Genomic DNA, 23,339 nt, shown 5'->3' on the forward strand with positions numbered 1-23,339 from the left:
GCCTGAGAATGAAACCAACCTGGAGGAAAGTATCACTAAGGGAGAGATGTTGATGTGGTATGAAGCACCTTGATCTGGCTGTGCCTGAAGGCATCCCTGGACTTTTCAGTAAATGAGACAATAAATTCTCTTATTTTGCCTAAGCCAGGATGAAAGAGATTTCTGTCACTTACAAATGATGTCTTAGAGTTCCTGTTGTGGCTCAGTGGTTAACGAACCCAACTACCATCCCTGGCCTCGCTCAGGGGGTTAAGGATCTGGTGTTGCCATGAGCAGTGGTGTAGGTCGTAGACACGGCTCAGACCCCACGTTGCTGTCACTCTGGCACAGGCCCGTGGCTACAGCTCCGATTGGACCCCTAGCCTGGGATCCTCCATATGCTGCGGGGGTGGCCCTAAAAGACACACACACAAAAAGATGTCTTAACTCGGTGCGGGGTAAGGATCACGGTGGAAGCTGCAGAGAGTTCGGTGAGATGGGCCAAGTGGCTGAGCCTTGTCGGTCCCCTTCTCTTGCTCCCATAGCTGTGTCCTTTGACTAAGAACCATTTTCCTGGATTTACCCTGTCACCCTAACCGCCAGAGGTCCAACCAAGCAGCGTGGCCAGTGTGCAGGATGCTGGGGAGGGTCTACCTTGCCAACGATGACCTTCAGCATGGCCACATCCTTCTTAAGGGTTTCGATGGTGACCTTGAGTGCATAAATATCAGTGAGCAAATCCTGCAGGGTCTTCATGGACTGAGGAGGAGAGAGGAAAGGAACACGTCAAGTCGGGCGTAGCGGGGGAAAGGCAAGCCAAGAGCAGCAGCTCTCTGGTGAGGCCAGGCTTTAAGAGGTCCTTTGGCTCTTCCAAGGCACAGGCTGGAACACATTCAGAAAGTGACCCTGAAGTCAACAGCCCCAGAGTGGAAACAACCCAAATACTTATCAACTGAAAAACAAAGTCTGGTTGACCCATACAACGGAATATTATTTGGCAGAAAAAAGATACTGATACATGCGACAGATAATCCTGAAAACATGATGGTAAATGAAAAAGCGGGGCTCGAGGAGGGGCAGGAATGGAGAATGACAGCTAATGGTTAAGGGGGTTCTCTCTGGGCTGCTTAAAATGGACCGTGATAGCTGCACAATAGTGAATACACTAAAGTCAAACTTTCTGGTCTATGGACTATATCTCAATAAAGCTTCAGAAGACAGCAGAAACTTTTTTTTTTTTTTGGTCTTTTTGCCTTTTTCTAGGGCCACTCCCGCAGCATATGGAGGTTCCCAGGCTAGGGGTCGAATCGGAGCTGTAGCTGCCGGCCTACACCACAGCCACAGCAACATGGGATCCGAGCCACGTCTGCGACCTACACCACAGCTCACGGCAATGCCGGATCCTTAACCCACTGAGCAAGGCCAGGGATCGAACCCACAACCTCATGGTTCCTAGTCGGATTCGTTAACCACTGAGCCACGACGGGAACTCCAGCAGAAACTTTTTGAGTTCCCGTCGTGGTGCAGTGGGTTAAGGATCCAGCACTGTCACTGCAGTGGCCTGGGTTGCTGCAGTGGCTCAAGTTTGATCCCTGACCCGGGAACTTCCACACGCCTCAGGTATGCCCCAACCCCAAAAGAAAAGAAAAGAAATAGCATTTTTGCTTTGACTGGGGGAAATTTCTATTGGATGATATTCATGGGTTACTGTAAATTTTGCTGGGAGTGACAGTGGTATTCAGAGAACAGTTTTACAAATCCTTACCTGCTATGGATGGAAAAAGTGCATTTCAGAGAAATCTCCCCAAGTCCAAATCCTCACCTATGCCTGGGTGCTTCCCCACACTCTTGTCTCTCAAGGGACCAGATAACCTGAAGTAGGAATCATCCCCCGCCTCCTCCATGGGTAAGTACAGGGCAAACGCCAGAAAGATGGCCAGGGGGCTGCTCCATGGATTAGAGCTGCTCAGGAGAGGAGGAAGACTTCTCCTGCGGCTGCCCTAGACATGAAGCCTGCCTTTCAGAAGTCAGGCCAGAAGCTGGGAGAATAACCACAAGGGAGTAACTTGGACCCTCAGGCCACAATCAGGGCTGGGATGGTGCAGAGTTCTAGAAAGCTTCCCTTCCTAAAAGCTGATAATTCTCTTACTCTAAAAACGGCTTTAAGAATGTAGGCTCTGCCTGGGGGGCCAAATGCTTACAGAAGCCTTCAGGGGCTGATAAGGGGTCCAAGGCAAACACCCCCCTGGGACAACCAGCTAGACTGGTCCACAAGGCCCCAGCGCCAGAGCTTTGGGAAATGGGAACGCTAACGCCACTTCCTTCCCAGGGAAAGAGGAATGCACCCTGGGAGGGGAAGTTCATCACTATCACTGCAGGGACTTGCGCCCTGATTCTCTAAACCCCCAAAGTGTCTTCTGTGCCCTTAAGCTTTCTGAAATTCTCAAAAACCAATTTAAATTTAAAATCATTTTAACTGTGGGATGTGCAGCAGGAGGTTTTGGCTGGAGAAATAAAATGGGGAAGGAGTTTTGAAATTTCAAAAAAAGCAGCAACGGCTTGGGTTGTTATAATGCCCTAACGGGACCCACGAGTTTATTTATGGAAACAAGGCCAACCAGAGCAATCTTAATAATAAACAGCGGACGTGGCCTCTCGGTTTCTCTTGTGAGGCCAGCAGCCAGGGTTATCATCACAGATGAGACAACCGAGGCCTCGAGGAGGCTGCCAGGGGCTCCTGCACAGCTTTAAGGGCTACCAGGGAGATGGGGGCAGGGCCTGGGAACCTGCAGCTCTCGGGGGTGGGGGGGCAGGCTGGGGATCCTGGGTCAGTGCCCTCCTCCACTGCCCCCCAGGTTACGAGACGAGGCACAGCAAACAGGGAGCCCAGGGTTTCTTTTTATTTTCTATTTTTTTAATTTATTTTTTATTTTTTGCTGTGTAAGTTCCCCAGCCAGGGATCAAACCCATACCATAGCAGTGGCAATGCTGGATCCCTAACTGCTAGGTCACCAGGGAACTCGAGCCCAGGTTTTCTAACTCAGCAGTTTTCAATGGGGTGATCTGGGCCCCAGCATGCATTTGGCAACTTCTGGAGACATTTCTGGTTGTCATGACTACAGGGCCCTCCTGGCACCTTGTGAGTAGAGGCCAAGATGTTGCTCAGGATCCCTCAGTGCACAGGACAAGTCTCAATAACCACAGAGAGTTATTTGGCCCCAAGTGTCCATCATGCCAAGAAACTGCAACCTAAGCCTGCTCAGTGAGGACCTGCCACCCTCCCCAAGTCCCCCGAGTCCCCAACCCCCCGAGGGCTGACTCATGCCTGTGAGTCCTCCCAAACCCTCTCTCCAGAAGCCCCCTTGGTGCCTGCCCTAGCTTCCCCGCACCATTCACCCAGGCTGGGGTGGGTGCTGGGGCCCGCAGACTTGCCTTTCCCCACAAAGGGTGGCATTTGGTCTGCAGGCATGGCTGAGGTGGGCGGGGGGCGAGGGGAGTGGGGGTGGGCCGCAGGCTCTTAACTAAGCAGCTTGTGCCGCCCTAGAACCAGCTACCATGGCAACCCCAGCAATGGGTCACCGTGGTAACCCAGGCAACCTCAGCCAGGCTGGGACTTGGCAACACTCTCTAATGGCGGCAGGGACACTGGTAGGTACACAAACAGTCCCCTGAGGGCAGCACAACCAGGTCCGAACCTGTCTACCAGCCCCCTCTGGGAGCTGGTTGGGTCGCTCTGGGTACTTGTGCATGGTAGAAGCCTTCAACCATCACGGCAGGCTGGGGGCGGGCTGCCCCAGAGGGCACCATGTCTACCTCTCGGGCTCCAAGGCCCTCCACAACCTGCCCTCTGCCACACACGCAACCATCTGTGTCTCTGTACCAACTCTTGTCTTAAAGTCTCTTCTGTCTGATGTTGGGACAGTCACTCCAGCTCTCTTCTGGCTACTGCTGGTGTGGAATATCTTTTTTCTTTTTTTCCTTTTTGGCCATGCCCAGGGCATATGGAAGTTCCTGGGCTAGGGATGGAATCCAAGCCTCAACAGTGACAATGCCGAATCTTTAACTCTTAGGCCCCCAGGGAACTCCTGGGCTATCTTCTATCATTTTACTTCCAGCCTATCTGTCTCTGACTCAGCGTGTGTCTCTTGGAGACAGCACGTAGTTAGATGATGGTTTTCTCCTTTTAACTGATTCTGAGAATTTCTGCTCTGTGTGTGTGTGTGTGTGTGTGTGTGTGTGTGTGTGTATGTGGAACACAACAAATACTAAGGTGAGCAATTCAGTGGCATTTGTTACATTCACAGGCTGTGCATCTATCACCATCATCTAGTTCCAGAACATTTTCCTTCTTCTTTTTTTTTTTTTTTGTCTTTTTATCTTTTCTAGGGCCGCTCCTGCGGCACATGGAGATTCCCAGGCTAGGGGTTGAATCGGAGCTGTAGCCGCTGGCCTACACCAGAGCCACAGCAGTGCGGGATCCGAGCCGCGTCTGAGACCTACACCACAGCTCATGGCAACGCCTGATCCTTAACCCACCGAGCAAGGCCAGGGATCGAACCCGCAACCTCATGGTTCCCAGTCAGATTCGCTAGCCACTGCACCACAACGGGAACCCCTCTCCTTGTTTACTTTTAATTGCTGCAATAATCCTGAGAGGAGGAAGCAATGGCCATCCCCATCCCTTCCGGGGGGTAAGTGGCAGGGTGTCTCACACCCCCATTCCTGGGCCTTCCATCTACCCACTTGGCCCAGGTTTGGCACTGACTCGACATTTTGTAACACTGTGAGCCCAGTGGGCTGCTTGGCATCTGTGCCTCAATTCCCCCATCTGTAAGCTCGGGATAATATCAGCACCTGCCTCAGAGAGTTGCTAAGAAGATTAAAGGAGCCACCGGACATCCAGCTCGCCACCAGCCCACCCGGCACAGGGTGAGGCACAGAGTGAGCACTTGTTCACCACGTGCCTCATGGTGAGACCACTCCCCCAGGGAGGGGGCCCCAGGAAGAGCGAGAGGAGAGGGGACAGTGCGGACACGGGGCCACAAAGTCCAGGAAAGTCAGGCTGCCAGATTCTGGCCTGTGTTTCTTGTGGCCTAGAGTCTGATTTCTAGGAAGGGAGCTTGCATTGTCTAAAACTTCCATCATTTCTATAAACACCTGCACCAGGGTTCCCACCTTTTCCAGCCCCTGGCTCAGAAGTGAAGCCCAGTGGCCGCTGTATACTGATGCCTTTTGGGGTGCCTGCCAGTCCAGGAAGTGGAGCAGGCCCCCAGGAACTCTAATTCTTAGGCATGACCCTGCCAACCTGGTCAGGAATGGACACCTGACCCCAGATGCTCCATCCCATTGTCTTGCCCAAGAATCATAAGCAGAAGACCCAGAGATTTGCAGGTGGAAGCTGAGACAGGTATTGTCTTCGAGATGCAGGAGGATTTAGGAATGTTTCCACCCTGTGAGGCCTGCCCATCACATCTTCCTTGTACCAGTAAGAAGCCCCAGAGCTGGAGTTCCCATTGTGGCTCAGCAGGCTAAGAACCTGACTAGTATCCATGAGGATGCAGGTTTGATCCCTGGCCTCGCTTAGCAGGGTAAGGATCTGGCGCTGCCACAAACTGCGGCAGAGGTCACAGATGTGGCTCAGATCCCACGTTGCTGTGGCTGTGGTACAGGCTGCAGCTACAGCTCGGATTCGACCCCTAGCCTGGAAACTTCCATATGTCACAGGTGTGGCCCTAAAAAAACGAAGAAAGAAACCTGTGTCCTTCAAATAACATGCTGCCTCTGTTTAAAGAGAATCTCAACTCAAACGCCCATCAACACGTGAATGGTTAAACCCAGTGTGGTCTGTCCATACAACAGAATACTGTTCTGCCATAAAAAGGAATGAAGCACAGACACAGGCTACATCGCGGATGTGCCTGGGAAATGTGGCACTCAGTGAGAGAACCAGACACAAAGGGCCGTGTACTTTGTGATTCTGTTTATACAAATGGTCCAGAGCTGTAATTCTTTAGAGCCAAAAAGGAGATCCACGCTGCTGTGGTAGGGAGCAGGGAAGGGGAGCAGTGAGGACGCGCCTCTCCTTTCAAGCCATGGATGTGGTTCAGAAGGAGACGGGCTGCGGCCGTTTCTCCATCATCGAGGTGCCAAAGGTCACCTAGCTCCTCACCTCAACATGCCTAATTTTATGTTATGTGACTTTCACCTCAATTTATTTATTTCTTTGGGCCGTGCCTGCAGCATATGGAAGTTCCCAGGCTAGGAGCTGAAACAGAGCTGCAGCCGCCAGCCTACACCACAGTCACAGCCACAGCAATGCAGGATGCGAGCCACATCTACTTGTGGCAATGCTGGTCCCTCAGCCCCCTGAGTGAGGCCAGGGATCGAACCCATAACCTCATGGATACTGGTTGGGTTCTTAACCCACTGAACCACAATAGGAACTCCTCATCTCAATTTAAAAAGGAAGAGTGGAGTTCCCATCGTGGCACAGTGGAAACAAATCCGACTAGGAACCGTGAGGTTGCGGGTTCGATCCCTGGCCTCACTCAGTGGGTTGAGGATCTGGCACTGCCATGAGCTGTGGTGTAGGTCGCAGACTCGGCTTGGATCCTGTGTTGCTGGGGCTGTGGCGTAGGCCGGCAGCTGTAGCTCCGATTAGACCCCTAGCCTGGGGACCTCCACATGCTGTGGGTGTGACCCTAAAAAGCAAATAATAAAAATAAAAATAAAAAGCAAGTGTGTTAACCCAAGAGATCCTGGAGAGACTCCTCCGTGTGACGGCTGTTCATCCTCCACGCCTGCCCATGCCCTCGGAGGCCAACCCACAGGCTCTGCGCTCCAACTCCAGGCGCTCCCGTTTGGCCAACGGGAGCATGGAAGGATGGAGAGAGAGGCTGGAATATTTATTCCCCAAGGTCCAACTCTTCCCCAAGGCTGTGGCGGGGAGGCAGGGGAGCAGGGGTGTAGGTGGGTCTGAGTCTGAGGCCTCAGCTCAACTCCTGTTCCACTCTCACTGGCGGCAGCGCCCAGCAAATCAAGGAATACTTCTGAGTGTCCGTTTCCTCACCTACAGATCCTCAACTGTTTTTCTTTTCACTGAGCCAAGATTCACGGAACAAACCATGTGAAAGTGTACAGTTCCGTGGCATTTAGTGCATTCACGATGCCGAGCAACGACCTGCTCTCTCCAGTCCCCAAACCTTGTCATCACCCCAGACGGTAACCCCATGACCACTAAGCCATCCCCCATGCCCCTCCCTCCAGCCTCTGGCAACCGCCCACTGCTGTCTGCCTGCCCGAATGTGCCCACTCCGGACACTTCCCACGATGTGTGGCCCTCTCCCCTCAACACTGAGGAAGGAGGCCAGCTTGGGCTTCGGTCCTGAGTCCGAAGCTGAACTCCTCTCCCCCGTTTACGGGAAGGGCCCCTCATAAGGGGCACAAGGTAGGGTGAAAGGCCTGGCAGGAGAGCCGTGGGGCCGGAAGCTGCGGGAGGCCGGGAGGCTTACCTTGGCCACGGCTTCCTCATTGCCCTCCACCATCTTGCGGAGCTTTATCTGTTGCCACAGGTCCTGGGCGGGCTGGCCGGTGCCCTTGCTGCCCTCCAGCAGCTGGGAGGTGGAGGGCAGATCCTGCAGCAGGGCCAGCTGGCTCTCCATCCTGTCCACGCGGCTCACCACCTGGTCGAAAACGCTGCAGAGCCTCTTCATGGGGTTGAGGATGGGCTGGACGTCTCCCTCCCGGGGCGTGGACGCGGCCTGTGGGGTCTGGAGGAAGTCCTCGTCCCCCGGGAGGACCTTCTTGAGTTCAGCCATGTGGATGTGCTCCAGGATACCCTGCAGCAGGAGGTGCAGGGCCTTGAAGTTCAGCACCCCGCACTGCGGGAGGGCGATGTTGACCAGCTCCGAGAACGTGAGCGAGAAGCTCATTCCGCTGAGATTGGGGTCGGCTGGGCTGGCGTTCTGGGCGTCCATGGGGAAAAGTGGGGGCTTTTAGTACACCTGCGAGTGGACCTTTCAGGTCCTCAGGGCCCCGGAGAGCCTGCAAGTCACAGCAGTCAGGGAGAGAATGGCCTCTGTCCTGGCCAGAGCGCAGATGAGTTTCCAGTTGCTAGGACACCAGAGAACATGGGCAAGCAGGTGAGCTTCCAAGTGCCTGGGGTGGGCAGGGGAGCTGCTCAGCTAACGGATAAGGACTATTCCAACAGACCAATGGGCCGCCTTTTAATTCCAGCCCTTTGGTTACGTCAGACCAATGACCCTTTCTAAAGAGCGGCAGGGGAGATGACAGAGAGGCAGCTCACTCCTCGGAAGCCAATACAACCAGAAGACGGAATTTGTGGGGTTAGGAAACTCGAGTAATCGCTCTGGAAGCGCAACGAACCAGGTGAATATCAATGCACTCGCGGATCATGCAGCCTTGAACCTCTCATCTAACCGATGGGGATTCAGTTCTCACCAGACCCTTCCTGTGGCCTCTGTGTACACACCGCATAAATGCCACGGTCAGGCAGACAGTTCATAACCGACCTCCAGAAAAGCCAGCAGGGTCCCTAGGGAAAGACCAGCCCGACTCCGGGGCAGTTTTCATGGCCTGGGGCTTGGCAATCGAGGCCCTCATCTTTGGGATCTGGTGTCAGCCAGTTTTGTTTGTGTAACTGCCCGTGTTGTGCCCACGGATGCCTGCTGTCCACAGCCTTAAGGGCAGCAACTGCGCCTGAGAGGACCGGATGGCTCGTGGGCACAAAAGCAGGGGGTCTAAGCCCAGTCCCGCCACCCGTGGGCGGCGGCGGCGCTCTGGATACCGAGATGTTCGTCCCGAGGGTCGGTTCCATCCTCCCCCCCCCTCCCCCGCTAGAAGGGGCCGTGGAGGAAGAGAAAGAGCCGCGTGGAGTGGGAACGGTCTGGCTAGACGGGTTGGGGTACTTGGTCCACTCCCGTGAATGTAACCTCACTGAACCCCGATCACAGGGCCACTCTGCCCTGTGACAGGCTCCAGACCAGATGAGACCGGCCGTGATCACGGCTGAGCTCAGACCAGAACAGGACATTCTCCAAACCACAAACACGACCACATGGCCTCTGTTCGGGCTAAGTGACTGTTGCTTCTTGACCAGCTGGACAGTTAGTTTCAATTCATTCCTCCTCGTCGCCTAAGATGGGCCAGATCCTAGGGAGTTCCCGTCATGGCGTAGCAGAAACGAATCCGACTAGGAACCATGAGGTTGTGGGTTCCATCCCTGGCCTCAATCAGTGGGTTAAGGATCCAGCATTGCTATGAGCTGTGGTGTAGGCTGCAGAATGGCTCGGATCCTGCATTGCTGTGGCTGTGGTGTAGTCTGGCAGCTACAGCTCCGATTCAACCCCTAGCCTAGGAACCTCCATATGCCATGGGTGCAGACCTAAAAACAAACAAACAAACAAACAAGGGCCAGATCCTAGAACAAGTCCTCCACCTTAACCCTCTGTGAGATGCCCTGGCTCCCTACCAAGTTGTTAGACTAAAATTTCAGGTGCTTCCCTGACATCTTTGGGTCTCACAGGCTCCCTTGGCTTCCTCTGTTCCTGTCGGATGGGCCCCCAGCGGGCAGGGAGGGACCCCACCCCACTAGTTCTCCCACCAGCCTGACCGGCCACACTCCGCCCCATCCTCAGCCTGAGGGGCTTCAGTTCCCACCAGCCTGTGAAATTATTCCGACAAGACCATCTCGCCCTCCTCCAACACACACCCTGAAGACGGCTCCTGGATTCACGCCCCTGTGGTGCTCCCCCAACACTGTACCAGTGAACGTGGTCCCGGTCCTACCAGCCTGCATCCTGTACACACAGGCATTTGCTCATTCCACGTCACAGAGCGGCAAGACGTGGGAAGCTGCCTGTACTGGCAGGAGATCAGATGGTGCTGAATTGAAACATTTATGATGAAAATGCCAAAAAAAAAAAAAGTCAATGCATTAGACCTGAAAGGGTCAATAAACTTTTTAAATTGTGTTATTTTGCATCTGAAAATAAAACGTCTATTACAAAGACAAAAAACCTGAAGATCTGGCTGCTTGTGTTCAAGAGACCACCTCACTGGGTATTCCCAGCTTCCTGGAGGGTCTGCTGTCTCCGGGGAGGGACCCTGCCATGAGGTCAGCAGATGGCCGCTGGGAGCTGGCACCACTTGGTTCTGATGGCAGAATGCTCATTCAGACAATTTCAGGACAAACTTGTCGCTGGGACATTCTCTGAATGGTGGGTGGAGCCAGAAGCCAATTAACATGATTGAAAACAAGCAGTAGCACTTTTTTTCCCTCCCAAATAAATTGAGGTCGATGATTAAATCAATTCTGTAAAGTGCTGTTCTGCTTCGCCCCAACAAACCATTTTTCATGCTCGATAAATAGCTGAGAATGCTACAGGCAGCCTCTCCTCTCTCACTCCAGGAAGACCTGAGGAGGAAGGCTTGGCTGCTGGTGGAGGATGAGAGCTCGTGGTAAATGCCTGCACTTTCTGTCTGCCTGGTGTCTGGATATTCTACTTATTTGGGGTGGGGGTGGAGGTGGGGGAATCTCACGACTGGCACAGGTGACCTGCACCCGCTCAGAGGCTGAAGGTCCAATTAAATCCTACCTTACTCACTAAGGTCTCGTTTGTGGTTAGAGGTGAAAAATCTACAGGGCAACTGCTGGCCCTATTCTGAATTTCAGAGCCAATATTTTAAAAAACCTCTTTCAATGCAGAGGACTGGACTGATCCGGCATGGGGTCAGCATCAGTCTGGGTGTGGTAGGTAGAACTGCAGTGGCTCAATCACTTACCATGTGAGATGAGATACCTGATCCAGGCAGGCCACTTACCTCCCTGAGCCTCAGCTTTCACACCTCTAAAATGGGGCTAATGGCCCTTATCTCAATAGGATGAAGGGCACTGAAGCTGAAGGTCCAGGGGGAGTGGCACGCTAAGCTTCCCAGGCAGGCTGCCTGGGTGGCATCTTGGCCAGGCTCAGCTTTCCAGTTCCCACCTGAGCTGGGCTCCCCAGCCAAGACCATAATTCTGTAAGCAACCGTGACCTTCCGGTCAAGTCATTTTCTGCTCAGGTAGCCAGAGTCAGTTTCTGTTGCTTGAAGCCAAGAACCTCCAACTGAAGTGGTCATTTGTGAGGCTGGCAAAACGTGAGGAAAACACAAATGGAACTCAGCAGTGAAGGGCAGCTAGTGTCCAGAGGCGGCTACAGCCCATCAGAGCCTGTACTCGCTGGGTGCCCTGATGCCCACCACTCAGCAGGGTATGTCCAGGTGGCAGGAGGGGCTGCAAGGCCCACATTTCTCCTTGGTGGAGATTAAAACTTTAGTTTACATTTGCCCTGGGACCTGGGCAAGGCACAGTCCAGCTCCCTGAATGAGATCTCAGACCAGAGGTTTGGACTCAGGGGAGATGCCCTGGGATCTTCCAGATCCTTCCTGCCCGGAGCCACCCACGTCACATCCTTCATCGGTCCCTACTGATTCTTCCTCCAAATATGTCCCTGTTGCAGCTACTCTCCTCCTGGTCCACGGGCAGCCCTGCCGTCCTGTCCTCAGGACAACCACCACCACCGGACGCGGTCCACAGGGCGCACGGCCGGATACCCTCTCGCTTCTTTGGCTTCCACTCATAGCAGCGCTCTTTGCTTTCTGGCTACAGCACATGGACTTTCGTTCCTTTTTTGATTGTGTTAAAATACACCTTATGTGAAATTCACCATTCTAATCATTGTAAATGGGCAGTTTAGTGGCGTCAAGTATGTGCGCGTTGTTGTGCAATCCTCATCACCCATCTCTGCATTTTTCTCATCCTCCCCAGCGACCTCTGCCCCCACAGCACAGTAACTCCCCACCGTCCTTTCACTTCTGTCCCTGTGAGTGTGACGAAGCGAGGTGCCTCGTGTAAGCGGAGTCACACAGAATTTGTTCTTTGGTTCCTGGCTTTTTTTACTGAGCATAATGTCCTCAAGGTTCATCCATGCTGCAGTGTGTGTGCGAATTTCCCTCCTTCTGAAGGTTGAATAATATGTATGTGTATGACACCCTTGGCTTATCCATTCATTCACTGATGGATGACGGACACTTGAGCTGCTTCCATACCTCAGCTATTATAATGTTGCTGTGAACATGGGTGTATTTGAAATGCCTGGTGAAGTCTCTGCTTTCAACCCTCTTGGGTGTATACCCAGAAAGGGAACTGCTGAATCATATGGTAATTGCATGGATAATTTTTTGATGGACTGCCATACTGTTTTCCATGGTGGCTGCATTGTTTTACATTCCCACCAGCCACTCATAAAGATGCCAATGTTTCTGTATCTCATCAAAAGGTGCTATTTTCAGAGTTCCTGTTGTGGCTCAGTGGTTAAGGAACTTGACTAGTATCCACAAGGACATGGGTTTGATCCCTGGCCTCGCTCAGTGGGTTAAGGATCCAGCATTGCCGTGAGCTGCGGTGTGGGTTGCAGACATGGCTCGTATCCTGAGTTACCATGGCTGTGGTGTAGGCCGGCAGCTGCAGCTCCAATTCAACCCCTAGCCTGGGAACCTCCATGTGCCATGGGTGCGGCCCTAAAAAAAAAAAAGAACTTGCTTTTTTTTCTGTTTATCTGATTATAATAATTCTAATACTAATCAGTGGTTATCTCATTGTTGTTTTAACTTGTATTTCTTTAATGATTAGGAATGCTGAACAGCTTTTCATGTGCTTATTGGCTATTCGCATATCTTCTTTGGAGAAACTTTTTTTTTTTTTTCCTAGGGCTGCTCCCACGGCATATGGAGGTTCCCAGGCTAGGGGTCTAATCGGAGCTGTAGCTGCCAGCCTACACCACAGCCACAGCAACACAGGATCCTTAACCCACTGAGCGAGGCCAGGGATTGAACCTGCAACCTCATGGTTCCTGATAGGATTCATTAACCACTGAGCCACGACGGGAACTCCTGGAGAAACACTTATTCAAGTCCTTTGCTTTTTTTTTTTTTTTTGGTCTTTTGTCTTTTTTTAGGGCCGCACCCACAGCATATGGAGGTTCCCAGGCTAGGGGTCAAATTGGAGCTATTGCTGTCAGCCTACACCACAGCTCATGGCAGTGCCAGATCCTTAACCCACTGAGCAAGGCCAGGGATCGAATCCGCAACCTCATGTTCCTAGTTGGATTCATTTCCATGAGCACAATGGGAACTCCCTTTTGCTCGTTTTTTAATCAGGTCACTTGTGGGGGTTTTTGTTGTTGAGTTATATATTCTAGATATTAACTACTTATCACACATGATTTTCTTTTTTTCTTTTTTTTTGTCTTTTTGCCTTTTCCAGGGCCCCTCCCGCGGCATATGGAGGTTCCCAGGCTAGGGGTCGAATCGGAGCTGTAGCCGCCAGCCTACACCACAGCCACAGCAACGCGGGATCCGAGCCACATCTGCAACCCACACCACAGCTCCACGGCAACGCCAGATCCTTAACCCACTGAGCAAGGCCAGAGGTTGAACCCGCAACCTCATGGTTCTTAGTCGGATTCGTTAACCACTGAGCCACGACGGGAACTCCTCTCTTTTTCTTTTTTTGTCTTTTTAGGGCTGCACCTGCAGCATATGAAGTTCCCAGGCTAGGGGTCAAATCAGACCTGCAACTGTGGGCCTATACCACAGCCACAGCAACAGGGGATCCAAGCCTCATCTGCAATTGCTGTAGTGTACACAGCTCACGGCAACACTGGATTCTTAACCCACTGAGGGTGGCCAGGGATCAAAACTGCATCCTCATGGATACTAGTTGGGTTCATTACCACTGAGCCACAACGAGAACTCCCTAAAATTTTCAAGTTAACTTTTTTAGTTCCCTTCCTTATCCTAATTCTTCCTGCCCCAGGCCCTTCGCACATGTAGTCTCTCTGCCTGAAACACTTTTCCTTCCCATCTTCATCTGGGAAAGGAAACTTCTACTTATCCTTCAGACTTCAGCTCATCCATCACTTTTTTGTGCATGTGTGTGTGCTTTTTAGGGCCACACCTGCAGCATATGGAAGTTCCCAGGCTAGGGGTGTCAAATCAGAGCTGTAGTTGCCGGCCTACACCACAGCCACAGCAACAGGGATCTGAGCCACTTGTGCGGCCTACACCACCACTCATGGGAATGCCGGATCCTTAACCCACTGTGCGAGGCCAGGCACTGAACCTGAATCCTCACGGATCCTAGTTGGGTTGGTTTCTGCTGAGCCACAATGTGAACTCCTCATGCATCACTTTCTAAGGGAAGCTTTCCCCACCTCCTTGATATAGTAAGTGTCCCCTCCTCTGGAATCTTAGCACTTTTCCTATCTTTTTTTTTTCAAACACTTGTCATTGACATCTGTGTGCCTGATTACTGATTACTGTTGACTCACGTAGGGTAGAACAAATACCACAAAACAACTTGAAAAAAATGTGAAGCTTCAAACTATGCACTTTAATAATGTGTTCTGAGAACCACTGTGATCAGACGCTGAATTTACAGTGTCTTTAATTCAAACAATACTACCACAAGGCAAGAGCATTTTTCAGCACTTTGAATACACAGTCCCCCTGCCTTCTAACCTCCACTGTTTCTGATGATAAGTCAGCTGTTAATCTCATCTGTCTTCTCTAGTAGACAATGCCACTCTCCTCTTGCTCTTTTCAAGGCTGTTTCCTTTTTGGGGGGACGGGGGCGGGGGGGGCACACCCATGGCATGTGGAAGTTCATGGGCCAAAGACTGAACCTGTGCCACTGCAGTAGCCAGAGCCACAGCAGTGACAATGCTGCATCCTTAACCTGCTGAGCCACAGGAAACACCTTTGTTTCGTCTTTTAACCATGACGAGCGTGGGTATGGATCCTTGCATTTGTCCTACTAGGTGCTTTTTGAGATTGCTGGATGTGTAGATTAATTTTTTCTAAGTACATTTGGGGACTTTTAAGGCATTGTTTCTTTGACTATTTTTTCTGCTCCTTTCTCTCTCTCCTTTCCTTATGCTACTCCTATTACACATGTTGGTGCACATTTCTCTGAGGCTGTGTTCAATTTTCTTCATTTTGTTTTCTACCTTTCAGACTGAATAGACTGCATAATCTCTATCAATCTAGCTTCAAGGAGTTCTCGTCGTGGCTCAGTGGGTAACAAATCCTACTAGGAACCATGAGGTTGCGGGTTTGATCCCTGGCCTTGCTCAGTGGGTTAAGGATCCAGCATTGCCATGAGCTGTGGTGTGGGTTGCAGATGCAGCTCAGATCCCACGTTGCTGTGGCCGTGGCAAAGGCTGGCAGCTACAGCTCTGTCTGGACGCCTAGCCTGGGAATCTCCATATGCTGCAAGTGTGGCCCTAAAAAGAAAAAAAACAAAACAAAACAAAACAAAAAAAAGAAAGAAAACTTATATGATCTGGAGTTCCCACTGTGGTGCTATGGGATCAACAGCATCTCTGCCACACCAACACACAGCTTTGATCCCTGGCCCAGCACAGTATGTTAGAGGATCCAGCATTGCCACAGCTGTAGCACAGGTCACAACTGCAGCTCAGATCTGATCCCTAGCCTAGGAACTCCACATGCCATGGGGCAGTCAGAAAAGAAAACTTAAATAATTTACTGGAGGTCACGAAGAAGCTAAGAAGTGGCAGGGCCAGGCTTTGAATCTAAGGTCTCAGCTCTCATGGGGCACCTGACAGAAATATACTCATGCCATGCACTTGAAAGTCTGTGACGGTAATATCAGAAATTAGCCAAAAATTCTCCCCTGGGAATTACCCAGATACCCATGAACAGCAAAGCAGACAGACTGTGTCTATTCAAACAATGGGCTATCATATGACAATGAGAATAAACACTGACAGCTACATCCAACAACACGGAAGTCTTTCATAGGTATACAACGGAGCCAAAGAAGCCAAATACAAAAGAGCTCATACTATACGAACCCATTTCTATAACAATTACAAAAAGGGAGAAAACTAATGCTTGCTGCTAGAAATCAGGAGGAGGATGACCCTGCAGTGACCTCATGCCTGGAAGGGAGTGTGAGGCAGGTTGCTGGGAGGTAGATACATCAGTGTGTTCAGTTTGCGACAATGCACTGTGCCATATGCTTTTTTTGGCAGCACCTGCAGTATGTGGAAGCTCCCAGGTCAGGGATCGAACTTGAGCCACAGCAGTGACACCACCAAGTCCTTAACCGCTATGCTGCCAGGGAACTCTACACACACTTCTGTTATTTTCTTTTTCCTTTCTCTCTCTTTAAGGCCGCGCCCATGCCATATGGAGGTTCCCAGGCTGGGGGTTGAATCGGAGCTGTAGCTGCCAGCCTACGCCAGAGCCACAGCAACGTGGGATCTGAGCAACGTCTGCGACCTACAACCACAGCTCACGGCAACGCCGGATCCTTAACCCAATGACCAGGGATCGAACCTGTATCCTCATGGATGCCAGTCAGGTTCGTTAACCGCTGAGCCACGATGGGAACTCCTATGCTTCTGATACAAAGCTCTCTTCTGTGTCAAAGGTCTGGGAATCCTGTGACAACATCAAACAAATTCAATCACCTAATAGTGTGGATTCCGCAGGGGCAGCGGGCTCCCTTTCTGTCCTACGCTGGATGGCATGATAGAATTTTGCAAAAAGTGGGCCTGAGTCTGACAGCTTCCTCTCTCACCTTGTTCATGTTGGCTTGTACTGTTGCTGGAGAAAAGCCTGGGAGGTGAGGAATCAGTCTAGGGCCACAGAGCTCAGGTCTGCCAGCCACCAGCTCTGCAACTCCAATCATGTTAACCCCCGGCTTAGCTTCACGTAAATGCACATAGGCTCCTTGTGGGAATGGAAAGAGCTTAACACGGTACCTGGTACAAAGTAAATGCTCGGTGACATTAGTTGCATCTCTCAAAATGGTCACATGACTGTGTTTGAGGATACTGAGCTGGTGATGCACCAGCCTGGTAGGTGGTGGTAGGGGAATAAGGAGGATGCAGAGAACTGTGGGAGGAGAGAGAGGCTTGGGCTTTGCTCCAACGGGCAAAACCCTCTATTACTGGGAGTGTTGCATTACACAACTGTACCTGATACGCTCCAACTGGCTCCAACTTCTAAGAGAAGATACAAAACCAGGCAAAACAAACCTATTCATAGAAGTCTGGCTAGTGGCTTCCTCGTGGGAAGATAGTGAGTGGAAGAGGGCACAGAGGAGGATGCTGGGGAAAGGAGGTCCCACTGTGTCTTGAACTGGTGCATGAATTTCTCAAAATGCATCCAATTCACTCCTCAAGGTCCTCTCCTCTGGGTCTCAATATAAGAATCAGCCCTGGAGTTCCCATTGTGGCACAGCGGAAACAAATCTGACTAGCATCCATGAGGACACAGGTTTGATCCCTGGCCTCGCTTAGTGGGTGAAGGATCCAGCGTTGCCATGAGCTATGATGTAGGTTGCAAGCATGGCTCAGATCTGGTCTTACTGTGGCTGTGGTGTAGGCCAGCTGCTGCAGCTCTGTTTAGACCCCTAGCCTGGGAACCTCCATATGCCGAGAGTGTGGCCCTAAAAAAGACCAAAAAAAAAAAAATCAGCCCTAATTTTAGCTCTGGCTGAAGAGAACCGAACTACAAAGGCTGACTATCACGCTGGCTCGGTGTTCTGTAATGCAGGCTCCGAGTCCAGAAGGAGAGGCCAGCAGGGGAAACCACCGCCTCACGTGCACCATCATTTTGCCAGCAGATGGCACTGGTTTAGAGAGGATGCAGCAACTCCAGCTTTTCCCACTGTGGGCAGTTTTCTGCACAACTGGGGAGGCAAAGCTAGGAAGAAAGTTCCCAGGAACCCTGTGGGGCGGCCTTCTTGAAGGCCAACAGGTGTTCATCCAGCAGAAGGAAGATGATCCAGTGCCAGGGGCCCAAAGGCGCCTGTCCCCAAAGGCCAGGGCCTGAGGTGTTCCAGCTGCCCCCAGTTATAGTCAAATCTGGACTAGAAACAAAAGGGCGGCTGGCCTTGCAGAACAGAGGGCAGAGAGCAAAGGGCGGAGAAGTCAGGCGATGTGGACAGAGCAACATGTGCGCATGCATTCATGAGGAGGGGGATATCTGTAAAAAGTGAATGCTCCCCCAGGAAAGATGAGATTAAGCAGTTAGGCTGCCAGGCCGCCAATGACAGCTCCTGCCAACTCCTGGGACAGTCCTGGGACCCTGGTGGCAGAAACGCCCAGATGATTCGACAGCAAATAACACGGGTAACATCATCCTCTCTCTGCACGGAAGGGGTGGGGGCTTGGCTTTACTTTTTTGTTCCGTTATGTGTCTGTCTCATTTCTTCTGAGTCGCTTTGGTATAGTCTCTCTTTTTCTTTTTTCTTTTGGCAAGTGCTGTAAGATCTAATTCACATTCAGTTTTTTTGTTTGTTTGTTTGTTTGTTTTTGCCATTTCTTGGGCAGCTCCCACAGCAGATGGAGGTTCCCGGACTAGGGGGTCGAATTGGAGCCATAGCCGCTGGCCTATGCCAGAGCCATAGCAACGCAGGATCTGAGCCGTGTCTGCAACCTACACCACAGCTCATGGCAACGCCAGATCCTTAACCCACTGAGCAAGGCCAGGGATCAAACCCACAACCTCATGGTTCCCAGTCGGATTCGTTAACCACTGAGCCACGATGGGAATTCCACATCCAGCCATTTAAATGTACAATTCAACGGCATTTGGTACACACAGAGTTGTGCAATCATCATGACAAACAACTTGAGAACATGCCTCTCTCCAAAATAAAACTCATACCCACTAGCAGTCACCTCCACCTTCCTGAGCTCTCCCAGCCTGAGGCAATCACTAATCTTTCCACCTCTACAGATCTGCCTATTCTGAACATTTATCTCACATAAATGGAAACATACAATACACGGTCTTGCATGGCTGATGTCTTTCGAGGATGTTTTCCAGGCTCATCCATGCTGCAGTCTCTGTCAGAATTTCATTCCTTTTTATGACTGAATAACATTCTATTGTGTGGACAGACCACATTCTGTTGATCTATTTATTAGTTAATAGATTGCTTCCACTTTTTTGGCTACAGTGAATATGAACTTTCAAGCCATGAATATGAACAAATGTCATGGATATTTGTGTACAAGGTTTTTTGGTTTTTTTTGTCTTTTTAGGGCCGCACCTGCACCATATGGAGGTTCCCAGGCTAGGGGTTCAATCGGAGCTGTAGCTGCTGGCCTACACCACAGCCACAGCAATGTGGGATCTGAGCCGCACCTACAACCTATGCCACAGCTCACAGCAACTGTCTTAACCCACTGAGCAAGGCCAGGAATCGGAGTCCTCACGGGTACTAGTCGGGTTTGTTTATCACTGAGCTACAGCGGGAACTCCTGTGCACAAGTTTTTGTGTGGACATGTGCTTTCATTTCTCTTGGGCATATTCCTAAGCCTCGAATTGCTGTGTTTAATCTTTTGATCACATTTGCCTTTAGTCAGAAGTGCAAATGGAATTCAATCATCTCATCTGTTCCTTTAGTAGCAGCAAGTGGGAGGTGGCAATCACATTTTTGTGAGGACTGAGGCCCAGGGCACTCAAAGCATAGCAAACATGACTGCTACCATGTGTACTGAGGGCCAGGATGTGCCAAGCACCACGCAGAGTGGCCCGGCTACGGTAAGCCTGCCCGTCTCCATAAAGCTCGTCTTACATTTAATCCCATTTTTGCAGTTATAAATATTAAGTCTTTTGAACAAGGCCACGCAGTGGTTCAGCCCCAAAACCTGCACCCAGTTCCACTTTACCAAATATTAGGCTCTCGCTGGTGCTCAAACCTTCTGCCATTTGGTGGACCCTGGAGGGTCAGCAAACCTGCACCAGCCTCTGGCGTGCTAAGGTCTGCATGTCCTGTCCTACTCCATGGGACACTTGGCACCACCCTTTGCCCTCCCTCCTCTTTGCCCCTTCTCGGTCTCTGTGGCTCTTTCCTCTGGATCCACCCTAGGGCCCCTTCCCTTCCTAAGGGGTCTTTCTGCCTCCAATTTCTACCCCTCCCACACTGCCAGGATGATCTAGCTAAAGCGCAGATCTGGTCACCTTGCTCAGCTTTCTCTCTGTTTCCCGTAACTCCTGAACAGGATAAGTTCTACATTCCATAGACTGGTCCGTGAGACCCTCGTCTTTCCTGGCCCACCCCCCTCCCATTTCATACCCCACACTCCAGCCATAAACCACTGCGTGCGCTTCCCTGAGACACGCTGCATTCTTTCTCTGGGACTTTGCATAAGCAGTTCTCACTGCTTGGAATGCCCTTCCCTACTTCTGCCACCTGGGGACCTCCTACACAACCTTCAAGTCCCAAGTCAATGTCTAGCTCCTCTTCCATGCCCCCCCCCATGGTCTGGGTGCTCCCTCCCTGGCCTCTCAAAGCACTTTGTTGTGCAGTCTTCAACACAAGCTGTTATATTAATCTCCTTTGCTGGACTGTGTGCACTTAGAGAACAGAGATTGGGCTTTATTCCATTCTGTATATTTCCAGGCCTAGAACAAGATATTGCTTGGTTGAATGAATAAATGAATAAATGTTCCATATCTTCACTGTCCAACACAGTGTTACAGCTGCCTGTGGCTATTAAGCCTGTGAGATGTAGCTGGCTCAAACTGAGATGCTCTGTAAGTATAAAACTCACACTGGATTTCAAAGACTTGGTGCAGGAAAAATAAGAATGTAGTGTATCTCAGTGATAATCTTTCATAGAGATTAAATATTGAAACAATAATATTTTGCATATATTGGGTTAAGTTAGTGAAATTAATATCACTTGTTTATTTTTACCTTTTTAATGTGCTTAGTAGAAAATTTTTTTTTGCTTTTTTGTTTTGTTTCGTTTTTTTGGTTTTTTAGGTCCACACCTGCAGCATATGGAAGTGCCCAGGCTAGGGGTCAAATCGGAGCTGTGGCTGCCAGCCTACACCACAGCCACAGCCACAGCAACACGGGATCTGAGCTGCATCTGTAACCAATACCACAGCTTATGGCAAAGCCGGATTTTTAACCCACTGAGCAAACCCACATCCTCATGGATACTAGTCAGAATCATTTCCACTATACCACAACAGGAACTCCAACAGAAACTTTCAAAATTACATATATGCTGGTCTCCCAGCTTCCTAATTGCTTCTCTTGATTTAAGCACACTCCACACAGCAATCAGAATGATTCCTTAAGGAGTTCTCTTGTGGTATAGTAGGTTAAGGATCCAGCATTGTCACTGCAGTGGCTCAGATCGCTGCGATGACATGTGTTTGAGCCCTGACCTGGGAACGTCCACATTCCTTGGGTGTGGGAAAAAAAAAAAAGATTCTTTAAAATGTCAAATGAGGAGTTCCCCTGTGGCACAGTGCATTAAGGATCCAGTGTTGCACAGGTCACAGCTGTAGCTTTAATCTGATCCCTGGCCCAGGAACTTCCATATGCCATGGGTGGAACAAAAAAAATTTTTTTAAACTTTTAAATGTCAAATGAATCATATACAGTTGTGTTTCATTATTAGTGGTAGTTATGGTCTATAAAATTGCTGCAACTTCTCAGCCATAAAAAAGAATAAAATAATGCCATTGCAACAATATGAATAACCTAGAGATTATCATATGTGAAGTAAGCCAGAAAGACCAATACTATATGCTATGACTTAAAATGATACAAATGAATTTATTTACAAAACAGAAACAGACTTACAGACAGAAAACTCACAGATTCATGGTTACCAAAGGGGAAAAGGGATAGGGGAGGTAAACTAGAAGTTTGAGATTAGCAGTTACAAACTACTATATATAAAAAAGATAAACAACAAAGTCCTACTGTATAGCACAGGGAACGATATTCAACATCCTATAATAAACCACAATGGAAAAGAATATAAAAAGAAAAAAATACATATATCTGAATCACTCTGCCCTACACCAGAAACTAACACAACCACTGTAAATCAACTATACTTCAATTTTTTTTTTGTCTTTTTTGCTATTTCTTTGGGCCGCACCCACGGCGTATGGAGGTTCCCAGGCTAGGGGTCGAATCGGAGCCGCAGCCACCGGCCTACGCCAGAGCCACAGCAACGCGGGATGCGAGCCGCATCTGCAACCTACACCACAGCTCACGGCAACGCCAGATCCTTAACCCACTGAGCAAGGGCAGGGACCGAACCCGAGACCTCATGGTTCCTAGTCGGATTCGTTAACCCCTGCGCCACGACGGGAACTCCTATACTTCAACTTTTAAAAAGAAATCGCTGCAAACACTGAATTAGTGAATACTGAACCACTGCTCCCAGGCGAAGTGCAGGATAAGGTTCCTGCCACCCAGTGATCACATTTGCATCAGCTCATTAACATATATCATAACATATATGTTTTGAGTGTTTCTGTTTAAAAACACCCTATCTCATATACCTTATTTCTTCAGTAACATAGAACTCAAGGCCCAGAGCACTATAACTCGTGCCTGAACAGTTTATCCAACACAGGTATTTTCTGTGTAAAGCACATCACGGCCTTCTTGCCCTCAGGAACACGGACCAGAGCTTCAGTGCCATGTTTGAGGGCCATATGAAACAGCAAAACCAACCAAAAGCACAAAAATACGAAAAGCATGGCACTAAAAATACCTCCTCACTCGCTAACAGTATGAGAGCTGGAAAGCGAAGGCAGAGTGTTATCTTATTTAAGCTCAGCTTGTACTCTCCACTGCAGGCAACTAAAACCCTTCCCATCTGGCCATGTCCACATAACGCACGGCGCCTAAAACCCAGTAAATACTGGTGGAATAAATGAGCAAATGCGCCTGGAAGGAAAGTGCGCCTTGCTCCGGTGGGTGCCGGGTGCCAGAGGGCCGCCCCCCTTATCTTCCCGTCAAACTCCCGCACGCGAACAGAAGACCCCAGGCCCTCCCACGTGCCTCCCGGACTCGAAGCGCTTCTGCTCCCTGACGTCACCAGAGCTACTCACGTGCCGCCTCGAGGCTCCGCCCCTGCGCTTACCTCACCGCCCGGCCCCTCGCCATGACGACACCGGCCTCGGCCCTTCTCCAAAGCCTACCCGCCTCCATCTGACAGACGCGCAGCCGCTAGCTGCGGAGGCCATTCTTGCTGCTGGTGCCGCGGCCACGGTGCCGCGGGGACGGTGAGTCGCCTCCGCCGTTCTAGACTGCTTCTCGCGGAGCCGACGGGAGGGAGAGACGGGTGCTCGCGGTCCTCGCGGCGAGGGGGGTCGACGTAGGACCGTTGTGGGGGGCCCTCCCCGCCCCCGCCCGCGGCGCCCGCGCGGTGCACGCCGGGCCCTGTGGTCCACTTGGCCCGTAGAACGAGTCTCGGGCTCGGGGAGGGACTAC

At 50.7% G+C, this 23,339-nt stretch overlaps 1 protein-coding gene across 11 annotated transcripts in view; it reads right to left on the minus strand.

The window, feature by feature from the left end:
- The window catches only part of C5H16orf96 (chromosome 5 C16orf96 homolog), a 50,533-nt gene extending 27,481 nt beyond the window's left edge, over nt 1–23,052 (minus strand). For all 11 annotated transcript variants that reach the window (XM_047780630.1, XM_047780629.1, XM_047780626.1 and 8 more), the window contains exons 1-3: nt 22,990–23,052; nt 7,491–8,091; nt 634–738 (exon numbers count right to left, since the gene is read on the minus strand). In XM_047780630.1, the coding sequence (XP_047636586.1) occupies nt 634–738; nt 7,491–7,955 (570 nt within the window). In that variant the 5' untranslated portion in view covers nt 7,956–8,091; nt 22,990–23,052. The remainder of the gene's footprint in view (nt 1–633; nt 739–7,490; nt 8,092–22,989) is intronic.
- Nucleotides 23,053–23,339: the final 287 nt, after the last annotated feature.

This window comes from Phacochoerus africanus, chromosome 5 (assembly GCF_016906955.1).
Source record: "Phacochoerus africanus isolate WHEZ1 chromosome 5, ROS_Pafr_v1, whole genome shotgun sequence".
NCBI classification, from domain to species: Eukaryota; Metazoa; Chordata; class Mammalia; order Artiodactyla; family Suidae; genus Phacochoerus; species Phacochoerus africanus.